The sequence below is a fragment of the Marmota flaviventris genome, chromosome 13, assembly GCF_047511675.1.
Source record: "Marmota flaviventris isolate mMarFla1 chromosome 13, mMarFla1.hap1, whole genome shotgun sequence".
Lineage (NCBI taxonomy): Eukaryota > Metazoa > Chordata > Mammalia > Rodentia > Sciuridae > Marmota > Marmota flaviventris.
In genome coordinates this window covers 74,099,182-74,114,756 of record NC_092510.1, presented here as the reverse complement: position 1 = coordinate 74,114,756, position 15,575 = coordinate 74,099,182, and the positions used below count along the sequence as shown (strand labels likewise).

At 36.7% G+C, this 15,575-nt stretch overlaps 1 protein-coding gene across 1 annotated transcript in view; it reads right to left on the bottom strand.

Moving 5' to 3' along the window:
- Window positions 1-8,552: 8,552 nt before the first annotated feature.
- Window positions 8,553-15,575, bottom strand: part of Plppr1 (phospholipid phosphatase related 1) — a 136,360-nt gene continuing 129,337 nt past the window's right edge. The window contains exons 6-7 of the mRNA XM_027930957.3: window positions 13,036-13,167; window positions 8,553-8,783 (exon numbers count right to left, since the gene is read on the bottom strand). Coding sequence (XP_027786758.1) covers window positions 8,751-8,783; window positions 13,036-13,167 — 165 coding nt within the window. The 3' untranslated portion in view covers window positions 8,553-8,750. The remainder of the gene's footprint in view (window positions 8,784-13,035; window positions 13,168-15,575) is intronic.

Below are 15,575 nucleotides of genomic sequence, written 5' to 3'. Positions count from 1 at the left end.
GTAAAAGCTCCAGGAAGATGGGGTGGGGAGAAGAGGCTGGAATGGGGGCAGGCCAGGGACAGAATGTGAGAAGACAGGGACGGGGGATTCTTCTGGTTTCTCTACATTTACAGCCATATTGAATCAACTGGATGGAAATTGAACAAAAATCAAAGACCAGGACACACGAATCTGAGAAGTTTAAATGTACTTTGAATTTTTGTAAATTGAATCCCAGTTTGTATTGTGATACTTTTGCAAATTGAATAATTTTTATCTACATGCCCTCCCACCCCACTTAGGGATGGCTTATATCCAGGCATTGCTAATCTTAATGTATTCCCTGAAATTTTCTGTAATTCCTGTTACTAGTAGGAATACAATTTCGAGTTGGTTTCTGACACTTGCTATGAAAGTTCTAAAACCACCATCAAGTACAGTGCTTCCTCTAGATATTCAGTAGATAATTTTTAAAATTTAAAATACCATGTTAAAGTGCAATTTTTCTCTCTATTCCATTTACTTACTACTATTTTAATCAGGAGTAATATTGAATTTAATCAAGTGCCTTTTAGCATTTGTTGAAATTAAATGAGTTAATATATGTAGGGCTAAATAGAACAGTGCCTAGCACACAGCTATATCCATACCAGAGTTAACCATTATTAATTTCATAATGCTTTCCTCTTTCAATCTGTTAGGTGGTGAATTGCATTCATTAATAAACTAATTTTGCTTGTTAATCTAATTTTTAGTAGCTGAATTTCTCACATTGATTAACCTGAGTTCTAAAATTTCTTTTGGAGCACATCTAATCATTTGTAGTATTTCAGAATTTCATTTATATTTTCTAGATTAAATTTCAGATTACCTTTTTGACAATCAATAATTATGTAATCTTTACTGTGTTTTAATAGTTTCTTTGCTTTTTTCTCTTATAATTTTTCACATAGCCCCTGTTATTTATTTGCTTTCTCTTTTCTTTTAGTCTGGCTTGATGAATGTTATGGTTTGGATCTACCATGTTCCCAAAGGCCATGTGCTGGCTTTGTTGCCAGCCTGGGGTGTTATTGGATGCTGGTAGAAAGAATATCCTATAAGGCAGCATATGGCAGATTGCCATATGGCCAAATGACCTTTGAAAACTTGAGCCAAAATAAATCGTTCCTTCTTTATTTCCTCAAGTATTTTGTCAAAGCAATAAAAAGCTGACTAAGACACCAAATATTTGTCTATTTTATTTATCTTTTGAGGAGAAGCTTTGGTTTGTATGGTGATTAGATCAAGTTAAGTGAAACAACAATTAAACAAATCAAATTAGGTAGTGGGTCATTTTATGGGACAAGTGACCTGTCTCTTCAACAAGTTAATTGCGAGAGAGAGAGAGAGAGAGAGAGAGAGAGAGAGAGAGAGAGAGAGAGAGAGAGAAAAAGAAGTGGCAGGTCAGGTTAATGAAATTAAATTCAGAGCTATGGATAAACAAATGGATAAACCAAATGCTGTATGTGGCCATGGTTTGAACAAAGTAACTGGAAAAAGAATTTGGGGGATATTTAAAATTTTATTTTTAATTGATAAATAATAATTGCATGCATTTATGGAGTATAATGGGATGTTTTGCTATATGTATACATGGACTGCTTATACCAAACTAATTAACATACCTTTCACCTCACATACTTGTGTTTCTTTTTTCTATTGAGGACATTTAAAATCTCTTAGCAATTTTGAAATATAAATTCACTATTATTGACTATGGTCACCATGTTGTCTAAAAGATCTCAGAAACTTATTTCTCCTTCTAACTGAAACTTTGGACCCTTTGTTAAACATCTTCCCAGCCCCTACCCCCCTCCCCTTAGAGTAATTTGAATATGAACTGGATATTAAATGACACTAAAAAAATGTTATGATTTTGTTAGGTGTGATGTAGTATTGTGTTTATGTAAAAATGTCACTATTTAGAGAGGCATATTGAAATATTTAGCAGTGAGGATTCATGATATCTGGGTACTAAAATACAGGAATATTGTAAAATGTGAATAACTACTAAGTTTAGATGAAGAATATAGTAGGATCTGTTACACTATTCTCCCTACTTTTATGGGGTGCCGGCAGTTTTTCATAATAAAATGTTAGAAAGAGGAGATATCAGTATATTTACCTTTCTGCCTCAAAAAGCAAGAAGGTTATCAGGCATCATATCTTCTTCATGGCACCACCACATAAATTTCAGATTACCTTTTTGACGATCAATAATTACATAATCTTTACTGTGTTTTAATAGTTTCTTTGCTCTTCCTTACAGCCCATTTAAAAAATTATTGACTTTATCTTCCATTTTGCCATTTTCCCAAACTCGGTTCTTTTAAAAGATCCATATTTATCTGAATCTTCAGCACATCTGAAGATTCACTCTTCAATTGCAGTTTTTATAGGTATGGAATTTTATGTTAGCAATTATTTCCCTTCAGCCCTTTGGTCTTTTTTTATCTTGGCATTCATTCTTGCCAATGAGATATTTGATTCTTGTTTCTCTTTCCCTTCATCCCCTCACCTCTCTCAGCATTTTACAAATTTACGATTTTCTCTTTGTTCTTTGTGTCCTTAAATTTTCTCAAGAAATGACCAAGTGTAGGTCTATGGGCCATTTCATACTAAAAATGTCTTCACTATGACTTGTCTGTATGTCCTCCAAAATTCAGGTGTTCTGACTTAATGGCCAATGTGCCAGTGTTAATAGTAGGCCGTTTAAGAGTGATTAGACCATAAGGGGTCCTCCTTTGAGAATGTGATTAAGGCCCTCATAAAAGAGGCTTCTTGCAGTGTTTGGTTCTTCAGTCCTTCAGTCCCTTCTGCTGTGTGAAGATGCAACGTTCCTTCCTCCAGAGGACAGAGTCATAGAGCACCATCTTGGAAGCAGAGAGAAGCCTACATGGATACCAAGCCTGTTGGAGACTTATCTTGGACTCCTGCCTTCAAAACTGTGAGAAAAAATTTTCTGTTTTTTAATCCCAGTATTGATATCAAGTATTCTGTTAACAGCAGAGCAAATGAACTAAGATTATCTTCAGCTTTAGGACATTTGCTTCTATTATTTGATCTCTTCATTCTTTCTATTTGTTGTTATTGTTGTTCTTTCCTCTGAAACTTCTCTTATGAGGATTTTATGCAGCTTCTGGATGAATCCTTCATGAATATTGTATTTTTCTCATATTTTAATTTCTTTGTACACTTTCCCTTTGCATACTTAGAGAACTCAATTTAAGTTGTTAAGCCCATTAATTTGTTCTTCATTTATGACCTAGCTACCTAGCTCATAAAATCATGGTTTGGATTTTATTTTGAAGATTATTTTTAAATTCTATGATCTCTAATTGGGTATTTCCTTAAAGCTGATTCTTGTTTTATAGATAGGTTATCCTTTCTTATTCCTCTTTTCACTTGTGACTTCATGGTTTCCTGTGTAGGTATTGTCATTGTATTAAAAAAAAAAAAAACACCACAAATGATGTTCCTCGTACTGAGATTCATAATCCTGCCTATCTCAGTACCACCGGGATTTGATCTCAGCAAAATGAAACACATCTCCTTCATTTTCTTCTTTACAAGGCCTTACTGGGATCTCAGCTCCCAGATCCACTGTTAAGTCTTGGCATGATTTTAACAACATGTTCATAAATCTATTTCTAAGGTTGCCATTCTTAACTCAAACCCCCAGATGATGAAGTAATTCACAACTGGTACTGTTTAGTTAATGAGCCTTAAATGTGGGCCTCATTGGGTCCACAGCCTGCTGGGGTAGATGACCCACCTGTTTCCACTTTAAACCTTATGGCTATTAAAGAATAGAATGAATAAACACTGAAATGAGAAATGCCTGACTACACTGGATGGCCCACACAGGGGCAGAAACTGTTGACCATAATGATGGTGAATGAGAAGAGGACATAACAATTTTGTACAGAAATAAATGTGACTACAGTAAGCCTGGATTTACCCAATTGTGAAATATGGAAGGACATCACTGGGAATTTAAAGCATTGCTTTATAGGATGACTTATTGGAGAAATGACTTTATGTATCATTGAATGTTATCCCAAAAGAACTGTTTTCTGTTTCAAAGTATTTGAGTTGAATTAATAGATGGAAGTTCTATTAAGGTTAATTGGGAAAGTGAGTACATTTTTCCCTCAAAGAAAGTCTTTGAGGGAAAAGAGCTTCCCCTCACCTGCCTTCCATTTCTATACAGAGTTAGGTGGCTTCATGGAAAGGTCATAGAACATAACCTGTTACAGATGTGGACACACAAGATATCAAAATGAACAAGCCAGGGTGAGAACAGAGGCACCAGTTTTGAGTAGTATGAAAGCTGATTTTCCTGACAGTCGTTTCTGCTATTGGGAATGTGTGTAGAGTGACCAGAGTCCTCACATGGGACCAGCAGACTAGGGAGTAGATCCAAACTTGATTCCTTTTTTCTTTAAAATTATTATTTTTTCATATTTATTTTTTAGTGGTACACAATACCTTTATTTTGTTTATTTTTCTGTGGTGCTGAGGATCGAACCCAGGGCCTCGCACGTGCTAGGCGAGTGCTCTACCGCTGAGCCACAACCCCAGCCCCCCCCCCCCCCAATTTCTTTTTTTCTTACTGGCTTTTCATTCGTCACCTGTGAACTGGGAGAATTCAATTTGGAAAAGTGTTCTCTGAGGAAGAAATGACCATCCCTCCACACCCAGGCTATCTCAAGCTGATGAGTCAATCTTCTAGCAATTTTTCACATCCTTCCGACTTTCTCTTTATCACCATTACCACCCTAGTCCATGTCATAATCACATTTTGACCAACATAATAGCCTCTTAATTGATCACCCACTTTCTGCTTGGGATTCTCTTCAACCTGTTCCACACACATTTATAGAAGTGCCCTTTAAAAATACATATCTGACTGTGACATTCTCTTGCTCACTAAAGGTCTCCTGTCACTGAAGGATAAATTCCAAAGTTCATAATAAGATGTCCAAAACCTCCAACATAGTGTCCAGCATTGTCAAGTGTCCTTTCTTCATTCACTCGCAGTCTTGCAGCCACACTGGCCTGCCTTCAGTTCCTTCCTGCTCTAGGGCCTTTGTATATGCTAGTCTCTTGGCTTATTATGCTTTCCCTCCTGCTGTCAGTCTAGTCCTCTCCCACTTATTCTAAATAGATCCACATTAATGTTACTTATTTACAGAAGCCTTTACTGTTAATAAACCTATCTTCCCCATCTAAAATAGGTATTTTATTAAAGCCCTAATTTCAAATGTATTGTGGTTGTCTTCCTTTTCTTGCACTTAACAGTCTCGTGAGGGTAGGAAGCAGGTTAATTTGTTTTGTTGCATACACTCAGTTCTTAGCACATAATGTTTATTAAGTACTTATGAAGGAAGGCATGAATCCTGAGACATTCTGGATGAAGAGGTAGGATGTGAACAAGAGTTTTGGTGTTCATTACAAAAGTTTCGTGGAATTACAGGGTCTGAAGTAAACGACACACTAGTTTTAGTTCAAATTGAATTTATCAGAGCAGAAATTACATCATGTCTTCAATGTGACCTACTTAAACTTGGGCAATCAGGTATTTGATGTATCTGCCTCCAAGATACTCAACACCCTTGAGGTCCTGGTAGTTGTATATAATAGGGAGTCAAGCTAAGTTTTTTGAAACTTAAATGTCACTTATTGTTCTACTCATTAAATCATCCCAATGATAACTACCCCTTCTCCTTCTGAGTATAGGATTATGGCTGTTTGCATTCTCTGTTTCAGTAGAGTTACCCACAACCCTTCTGCCTATCACAACGAGAGAGAGAGAGAGAGAGAGAGAGAGAGAGAGAGAGAGAGAGAGAGAGAGAGAGAGAGAGAGAGAGATCTTTCAAATTTACCAGAAGGGGTGTTCATCTGTTCATAACTGCCGAATGCAGTTTCTTCACCATTGTCATCCCTACATCTAAATGTGTTCATCTTACTACTACCTTCAGGCCCCATTAAGTTTCTCTTTACAAATAAGTCATAGTCCATTTCCCTTTAACCAAGTTAAGGAGACTTCTGGCATCCATCGATTGGACAAATTTTCATGAAGTGTCTTCTCTGTGTCAGGCCCTGTTCTGGGTATGGAACATGTTGTAGATATCTACAGGGTTCATGGTCTGGTGAGGCTGCTTATGTGAACCCACTTAATTAGCCTTTCTTTTGTTTCTTTCCAATTCCTTTTCACAGGGAATTAGACTTTCTCAGGCTTCTCTGGGCTTTCCTTAAAAAGAAGAAACGTTCACAGAATTCATTTTCTCTTAGGCTGTAGTGAATACCTGTCCTATTCGGACAGAGGGCTTTGCCCTTGACAGAAGATCCTAGCAGAGTGGTCCCCGGCCTGAAGAAAATGAATTGCACATGGCAGATTTGATGATAAAGATAAATCTAAGACCTGTGAAGGATTTTGGTGCTAAACAGAGGCAACACCAAGGTCGCCAAAGAATAATATGGGAAAGAAACTGGACTGACTGGGGGAATCCTAGGAGTGAGGGTTCCCAGAAACCACTGGGGGTGTTTTCACAGCATGGCACTTGATAACCTGCAAAGTCCAAGGCTAGGAAAACGGAATTTTCAGCTGGGGCTTTTGAAACACTACGGATAGGTCTTTCATGGAAGTACAGGTGGAAGGATAATGAGACTCACTTTATGGAATGAACTTTTTTTCTTGGAAATATGATTTAATGACCAAATATTTAAATGACTTTTCACTGTGATAAGAAATGGGTATTGCAAAAACAACAGTCTGCCAGAATTCTTCAGAATGTCTTATGAACAATGAAGTAAAATTGAGCCATTATTGCTTTAAAAAAAATCCTAATCTATGTTTAGAAAAATAAATTCATTCTGAAATTGGGTGATATTATGCTTAGGTAGCTTACACAAGATTGGAGAGCTCAAATCTTGCAAATGACTCCTCATGATTTTCTTTTCTCTCCAGTACCATCTTCTGAACTATCACACTGAAAAACCTGTGAAAAGATGTGGACTTGGTTCAAAGGCATTTTGATGTAGTGGAAAAATGGAAACTGGAGTCGGGCTGACCTGGATTATAGTGTTGGTGGTTACATGTAGTACTTGTTTTGGATTCTAGTAGCTTCTCTGAGTTCATTGTTTTGGAAACTACCAGATCATGTATGTGAAAGCATGTGTTTCAGAATCTGGGATAACTATACATTATATACTCCTCCCCCACTTTAGACAGATTTCACTCAGAAGATGTGTGTGAGAGTGTGTGTAGGAGAGCTTAGGCCAGAATGAAATGGAAGCTTCAGGAAAGTTTTAGCAAATGTAACTTTTGTTCCTAAAAATGAATGTCCAACTTTTTATTGACAACTCGGGGGTATCATGCTAGGTATCCTGAATGTGCATCCAAGTATCTTAAAAATTTAAGAAATTCCTTTATTTTGCCTAAACACACACACACACACACACACGCGTGCGCGCGCACGCACACACGCATAGACACTTAGGGAAATGACCCAGAGGTCATTCCAATATTTGTGTTTATCTGAGCTCACATGAAATGCAAAGCATAAACTCTGTTGAGGTCACTTCATGATAACTGTTCAAATATCTCTGCCCAGTGGGTGCAGCATAAAGAAAGAACATAAGCCAGAATACATTTTGTGATAACTTTTTTTTTCTTCTCTTTAGAAAAAAAATATGTACAAAAAATGCTAATAAGAGCCAACATGGAAGTGTCAAGAAAACATTCTGATAAGTACAGACAAGGAGCTCCTTCTCTCAAAGGAGGGACACATTAGTTATCACCATGCTAGAAAACTGGGATGCAGTTAAAATCCTAGAACAGTTAAAAAGCCCAAAGTGAAGCTGTTGCTTTGGGGCTCTATGTTGTAGATGCTCTGATATCCTTTCTGTAAAATAACACTGTGCAAACTGTAAAATATTCATTTTCATATAAAGTCCATACAATATGATATACAAAACCATTGAGTTGACAGGGGAGGTCGGTGCTGGCTGCTTTTTGGAGAGAAAGCTGCATTGTTGCCTGCCTGTCCAAAGATATGATTCCATTTTCTTGGTGGGCAAGGCCATTATCTAAGAAATAATCATAACCCAACACCCACCAAATCTAAGATTTTCTGCCAATTGTTAGTGTAACAAGGCTACTTCATTAACATATTACTCTACCCTTTGATGCAATAACTTAACAGATCAGAACAAAACGTTCTCTTTGAAGATTTTCTTTCCCTAGTTGATTCAGATTTATCATTAACCAACATCGTTCTTCCTGCAACTCAAAAGTTTAACTTCCATTTAAAATTCAAAAATTCTGAAGGAGGCAGCAACTGTGGTAATAAAAGGTTAAAGTGAATTGTTATATTAATTTTGTGTCTATAAAACTGAGAAAAGAAGGTTTGTGTACAAATATCACAAAACAACATCAACCATTGAATAAATGTGATGCTTCAATGCACACTTGAACAAGAAGAAAATTTTGTTGGTTTTAAAATTCTGGCATAAATATATTAAAGCTGAAAAAAAAAAAAGATCAGGGCAAGCTACATCACTTCGTCATACAAAAAAATGTACAAAACATTAGCCTCTAACTAGATAAACATAATACTTGTCTTCACAGTTTGACCTTCAGTAACTGTGTGTTTTGAAGTATTGAATTGGAAGGTGGTTTAAAAAAAAAAAACAAAACAAAAACAGATGGCGTGGCATCAGTCAGCTCAAGTAACTTCAGTCATGGAGGCGGAGTGATTCTGCAGAACAAACACAGCAGATAAAACTTTAGGGTTGAGTTGACTGGGCCCCACATTTGCATGCATCCATCCCTCACCACCCCCTTTCTTTCAGGTCTTCTTGAGTTTGCTGTTCCCTCCCCTCAAATTCCATTCCCTCTTCATTTAAATTTTCCCTGATTTTTTTTTTTTCTTTCCCCAACCAAAGTAGGATCATTTCTTCACCAAAATATAATCCTCTCATATTTACTCAGCTATTTCTTAATATAAACACTTAACGATCTCAAAGTAGCTGCACCCCACACACTTTTTAAATGATTTTTTTAATGTCTAACATTTTCAATTAAATTTTTCCATATAATTTATTCTTTGAGTCATGAGTTCTATAGAAGTTTAATATGTTCCAATGGATAGGTAATTTGGGGTTTAATTTTAGTTATCTTTACAAAAAAATTTTTTTAAGAGAAAGTGATATACTTAATGCAAGAGCCATTAAACTGACTTAAGATTTGCTTCATGCTCTTATTTATGATTTGTTTCACATGTTTAGAGGAGGATTATACATAATGCATATTAGACCAATCTTATTGTCTCTATCCTTACTATATTTTGTTTGCTTACTTATTATTGATAAAAATGTGTTAAAATCCACCATGATTGAAAATGTGCATTTTCCCTTGTAATTCTATCATTTTTTTTTTTGCTTATATAGCTTGTCATTATCACCCCAAGGCCTTGTCTATTGTATCTAGATGAGATGTCACAAAGATAGTGACAAATTTTAAAGAAGTTCAACTACACTCCTAGTGGACAATAAATTTATGCATAGTCTTACTGCAGTTATTGAGATAAATAACAGATTCAAAATATTTTATCTATCTTAATAAAGCAGTTTTCAAAACTGGTACTTCAGTTTAAAAATTTGATTTATTCCATTTCAGTCCCTATTCCCCACCTACTTTCCCTCACCTACTCCCTCTGCCATTCTCCTCCTTCTATTGATCTTCCTTTTTTCTCATTTATTTGTTTTAGGTGCTTTCTATATGTACATAAAGGTAAAGGTGAGATTCCCTGTGGTATATTTATATATGCACATAGTATGATTTTGTTAAATTCATTCTGCAATTCCTCACCCTTTCCATTCTCCTTCCTCCCTCTGATCTCCTTTTCTTCCTCCATTGATCTTTCTTCTATCTTTATGATAGCCTGTACATCCCACCCCTGCCTTTTTTTCCTTATCTTGCTTTAGCTTTCCTATATGAGAGAGATTTCACCCTTGATTTTCTTCATCTGGTTTATTTCACGTAGCATGATGATCTCCATTTCCATCCATTTACTGGCAAATACCATAATTTCATTATTTGTTTTTGATATCAGGGATTGAATTTGGGGCATGTGACCACTGAGCCACATCCCCAGCCGTATTTTGTATTTTATTTGGAGACAGGGTCTTACTGAGCTGCTTAACACCTCGCCATTGCTGAGGTTGACTTTGAACTCAAGATTCTCCTGTCTCAGCCTATAAAGCCACGGGGATTACAGGTGTGCATCACCACTCCTGGCAATTTCATTATTTTTTATGGCTGAGTAGAACTCTATTATGTATATCTACAAAATTTCTTAATCTATTCATTTGTTGATGGGCATCTGGGTGATTCCCTAACTTGGCTATTGTGAGTGGTACTGTCATAAACATTAATGTGGCTATATCACTATAGTATATTGATTTATAGATCTTTTGGATAAATACCAAGGAATGGGATAGCTGGGTCATATGGTAGTTCCCTTTTTAGTCTTTCAAGGGATTTCTATACTACTTTTCCAGAGTGGTTATACTTAGACTAATTTGCAGTCCCACCAACAATGTATGAGTGTGGTATTTAATTTCTTAATGTGTCCTAGACATTTCTTGGTCTGATAAACTATTAATAATCTTGAAGGAGAAGAGAGAAAGAAAATAGGAAAGGCTTCAGACAGAAGGTAATGCATGGGCAGTGTTGGGCAGAATGATGATATGCCAAGAAATTATTCTTAGACCAAGACATTGAGGGGAAAGCATTTACAAGGAGGCAAAGATTGAATATGATTGTATTCCCTGTGGTATATTTACATATCAAATATTTTTTGCTCTTTTAAAATTTATCTTTGTTTCAGTTGCTTCATCTCAAAAATAGTGGACACTGTGACCACACTGGGCACAAGAACCTACTTGCATAATAAAGAAAAGCTAAAGAGAGAGACTCTAGCTTTTAAAGTTTTACCATTTTTATCAAAAGATACTGTTGACGAATTTGTCATTTAGCTGGTACCATCAGGTTATATATGAAAAAACAAAATGTTTTTAACATGCTGCTTCTAATTAGACCATTGAAAATATTCACCTTATTAGAAGACAAAACAAGTTAAAAAAATACTGAGCACTAGGTTTCATGATGAGCCTTAACTATTTTTCCCCAAATGGAAATAGCTTTATTGCTTTTCTGTTCTGATTCATTAATAAAAATAAGACTTCATTGAAGATTAAGAGGCATAGGATAGCTTATCAGATAGAAGTCTGATAGTTAATTTTTAAATAATAAAAATATTCATACTACACTCATACACAGTGCATGATAATTACAATGGGAGGGGTTTTCCTTTTTCCTTGTACCATCTATAAAAGTGGTTTAGTAATAATACCAAGTATAAACAAACAACTTCTTATTTATTTCTTTATTTTTTTGTGGTGCTGGGGATTGAATCCAGGGTTTTGTGCATGTGAGGCAGGTAGGCAGGTACTTCTACCAACTGAGCTATATCCCTAGCCCTATAAAAAAACTTTTAAGATAGACTACCACAGAAAAGAGATGTCTTAGTAGGACCTCCGATACCTGAAACAAGTAGCATTCTAATGAAAACACTTATATTATTAGCTGTCCCCACTTGCTTGAAAAATTCTTACTTATCCCCAGCTCTCCAACTTCCTAGCTGTGTGTTTTTTGGCAAATAATTTAACAGTGCTGACTTCAGTATTTTTGTCTGGGGAGTGGGAATTATAGTACCGATTCAATATGGTTGTTAAGAATACATTTGTAAAGCACTGAACAAATATTCTAAGCAAAAATAAGTGCTTAATACTATTTTTCTAGGTTCCTTTCAGTTGGCAAGTTTTCTCTATAGCTTTCCTTGTTTTCTCAGAGTTTTTTTTCCCCCTGAATTTGTATTCAGCACTTTGAGCAGTTATCTGATTCAGCACATCATATGGTAACTTATTTATATTTGTCTTTTCTATTCATCTCAGTTCTTTGAGGTCATGGACTGTGTGCTTTTTTTTTTTTTGATATCTTGGGCATGAAACAAGGTCCTGTTGTAGAATAACTGATCAAGAAGTAGGGGTTGTTAGGCTGGGGATGTGGCTCAAGCAGTAGTGTGCTTGCCTGGCATGCGCACGGCGCTGGGTTCGATCCTCAGCACCACATACAAATAAAGATGTTGCGTCTCCCGAAAACTAAAAAATAAATATTAAAAAATTCTCTCTAAAAAAAAAAAAGTAGGGGTTGCATGGGATTTCTAGCATCAAAACAGATCCAAAAGTATATTTAATTAGTAGCCTTTTTACTATGCCTCCTGCTTAAATCATTTGCTGTAGCCAAACCTTTTCCACCAAATATGGTTGACCCTTGATATCTGTGGGTTCCCCATCTGTGGATTCAATCAACCACAGATCAAAAAATTTGAAAAAAAAATGTTTGTACTGAACATATACAGAACATTTTCCTTGTCACTACTCCCTAAATGATATAACAGCTATTTACTTGCATTTACATCATATTAGTTATTGTAACTTATCTACAGATTTCAAATGGTTGTTTGCATACAGGCTATACATAAATAATATACCACTTTAGAGAAAGGACCTAACCAAAATTGAATTTTGGTATCCTTTGGAGGTCTAGGAACCACTCTCCTACAGATACTAAGGGACAACTATACTGTACAAAGGCAACTATTAGTCAAAACGTCACAAATGTGATAACACACAGGGGGTCCAAATATCCTAAAGCATCTTGGGTTTAAGTTGAACATTTCTAAGAAATTCCTGAGGATTTATGGTAGCCAAATCCCTGAATGAACTCCTTTTTGTGAAGGCCTTTATAATGAATGAATTGGATTTTTATTGATGTCAGGTAGATTCAGTGATGTCCTGCCCCCAATAGGGGAATGGATTGATTGACCTCACGAGGTCACAGGTTTGAGCCTGTGGGTCTGCTCTGCTAAATCCACTTTACTATACCTGTGCACTTAAGGTTTCCAGAGGGCTTTCTATCCTTGGGAAAGCCATTAGGGGTACTCCACGGGGATCCTCAGGTTTGGGTTTGGAAGGAGATCCTTGTGTTCCTTTAAAGTTATGGACCACACACATTCCCTGCAGGATGAGGGGAAAAAAGATTGGGGTAAGATTAGAGCCATCAGTGCCTGGCCATCTCTAAAGGTTGCAGGCCTCTTCCTGTGAATATCATCACTATAGTGACTCTTTTTCCTTTGAATGAGGTGGTAGGGACCAGGAGAAAGTCTGAGGTCTCTGCTGAGTACATTTTAAGTGCTGAGGAAGCAGCTGTGTATTCACCAGATGGCCAGGGACAATAAATCCACACCATTGAGCCTGTGTCCTCAGCTACAAAATGGGAATAGGAATACCCATCTCATTGATCTGTAACAATTAAAGATGACGAATGTGAACCACCCCTAGTAACAGGGAACATGTATTGAGGACCACTATGTGTCTGGTACCAGCCTAAATGTTTTATCTCATTTCATTTAACCCACCCAATAATTTCACAAGGAAGGTACTATTATTGTCTCCAGTTTAGATAAGGGAAATAGGTTAACTTGTCCAAGGCCACACAGAGGTTTAAATTCCAGAGCCCTTAAATCACTTCTAGACTGTTTTGCCTCTTAATAAGTGCCAAACATAGCAAGTACTCAGCCAACATTGGCTGGTCTTTAATTTCTACCTAAGCTGATCATCCTCAAACTATGTGACTACTATTATCTTGGAGTTAAATGACTCACTAGTGGTAGTTTTTTTACTACTGCCATTAAAAAAAAGTCTCCTATAAATTATTACTCATTTTTCTTCATTTTTCTATCAGAGTCAAGCATTTTTATCATCTTCTTTGCTCCTTTTGCCTATGTAGCATTTATCTGCCTCTTTTTTTTTTTTTTTTTGCATTATTCTGCATCTTTGTTTCTACATCTGGTGTTTTTGAATTTTTCCTGTCACCCTTCAGACCATTTACATAAATGTTCTTTATCTGGCTTACCTCCAGCTCAATCTCCAGTTTTTCTTAAACTCCCTCTGCTTGGGAAATGGAAGAAGGGAGTCCTGGAGTTGAGTGACCCAGGTCAGATTCATGGCTTATTGGTTGGGTGGTTATTGGGCAAGTTTGGTGACTTTGAACCTCACTTCCTCCTCTATAAAATGGATAAAAATATTGCTAAGGTTGTGGAGGAACACATGATTTGATGTGCTCAAAGTAAGAGTAGACTATGTAATAACTGCTCAACTAATAATGTCCTTGCTATTTGCCTCACATTCTTTCTTATGGGAAACACAAACATGTAAAATGACATTGAGCATGTGCCACCAGTGCGCTGCCATCCTCGGTTATTGTTCCTCTCTGTTTCCTCACCAAATCTCCAAGTCTCTTTGGAATGTTTCCACTCTCCGCCATGACATCCCTCCTCTCCCATTTCCTAGCCCCATATGTGTCTGTGAGCTGTGCACATGCAGTCAAGGGGGGTCCTTCTTATGCCAACACAATTCTATAGCAGATCTGGATCTTAGGTAAAGGTCACTTAGAATACACATTTTAACAACTGTGAAGTACTTTGAAAGTAATAACAGACCAGACAGTAACTCAGTGGTAGGAACAGGACTGCAAGATACTGAGAGAAAAGAAATTTTATGTTGGTGCAGAATTTGTCTGGGGCTCCAGCAAACACAGCAGCATTCACAGATATCGTCTTACAAAGACCCCACAAAATTGCTGGGTACAGTCAGAAATACTCTTTGACCTGAGCTGGGAATAGCTGGTTCTAGGACTGATGGATGTCAAAACTGTTTGGTTTAGCTTTTCTTTTGAGCCCAAGTCTTCATGTATGTTCCATTGATCTCCCTTTGAATGGCTTCTTTTCTTGAAGATACCTATATTCTTTCCCTCTTCTAAAAATAATTTCCTCTGGAATTATCTCTTATGAGATATTGGCATCTTGGGATCATTCCAGCACCACTTTTTCTGTAATTTGACCCAGACTATGTTAGATGAGACCTTTTTTTGTTATTACAGAAAGAAACTGAGTCTGTTCAAAGTAACTTCAAATTATAATAGAGCTCTAAAATCAGGGTTCTGAATAAATGTGTGAGTCTTTTTTTGTGGCATCTTAGTAGATGAGTTGAGAAACTGAGAAGCTCAGACAGGCACACTGTTATACTGGGGAAGGAAAAGGAGGTATGTCATATGACTGTACAATAAATTTTGGGGGATGCCATTCATAAAGGGTCTTGGATGGAAAATGGCAGAAAGGGAAATGGCGGGGGGAGGCCTTTGAAACGGACGGCTCTTTTCTCCTTGGGGAGGCTTTCTGATTATGATACGGGATTTATTTCATGCAGAATGTGGGTTTCTAGGTCTGGTGATTCATTGTAAATCCTTCTGGGTCTATTGTAAATCCTTAGAGATAAAACAAAAACAAAACAAAAAACCAGTACCTCCATGGACATATAGCCATGCAATAAAATACTACATAGCAATAAAAAGGAATAAATTATCG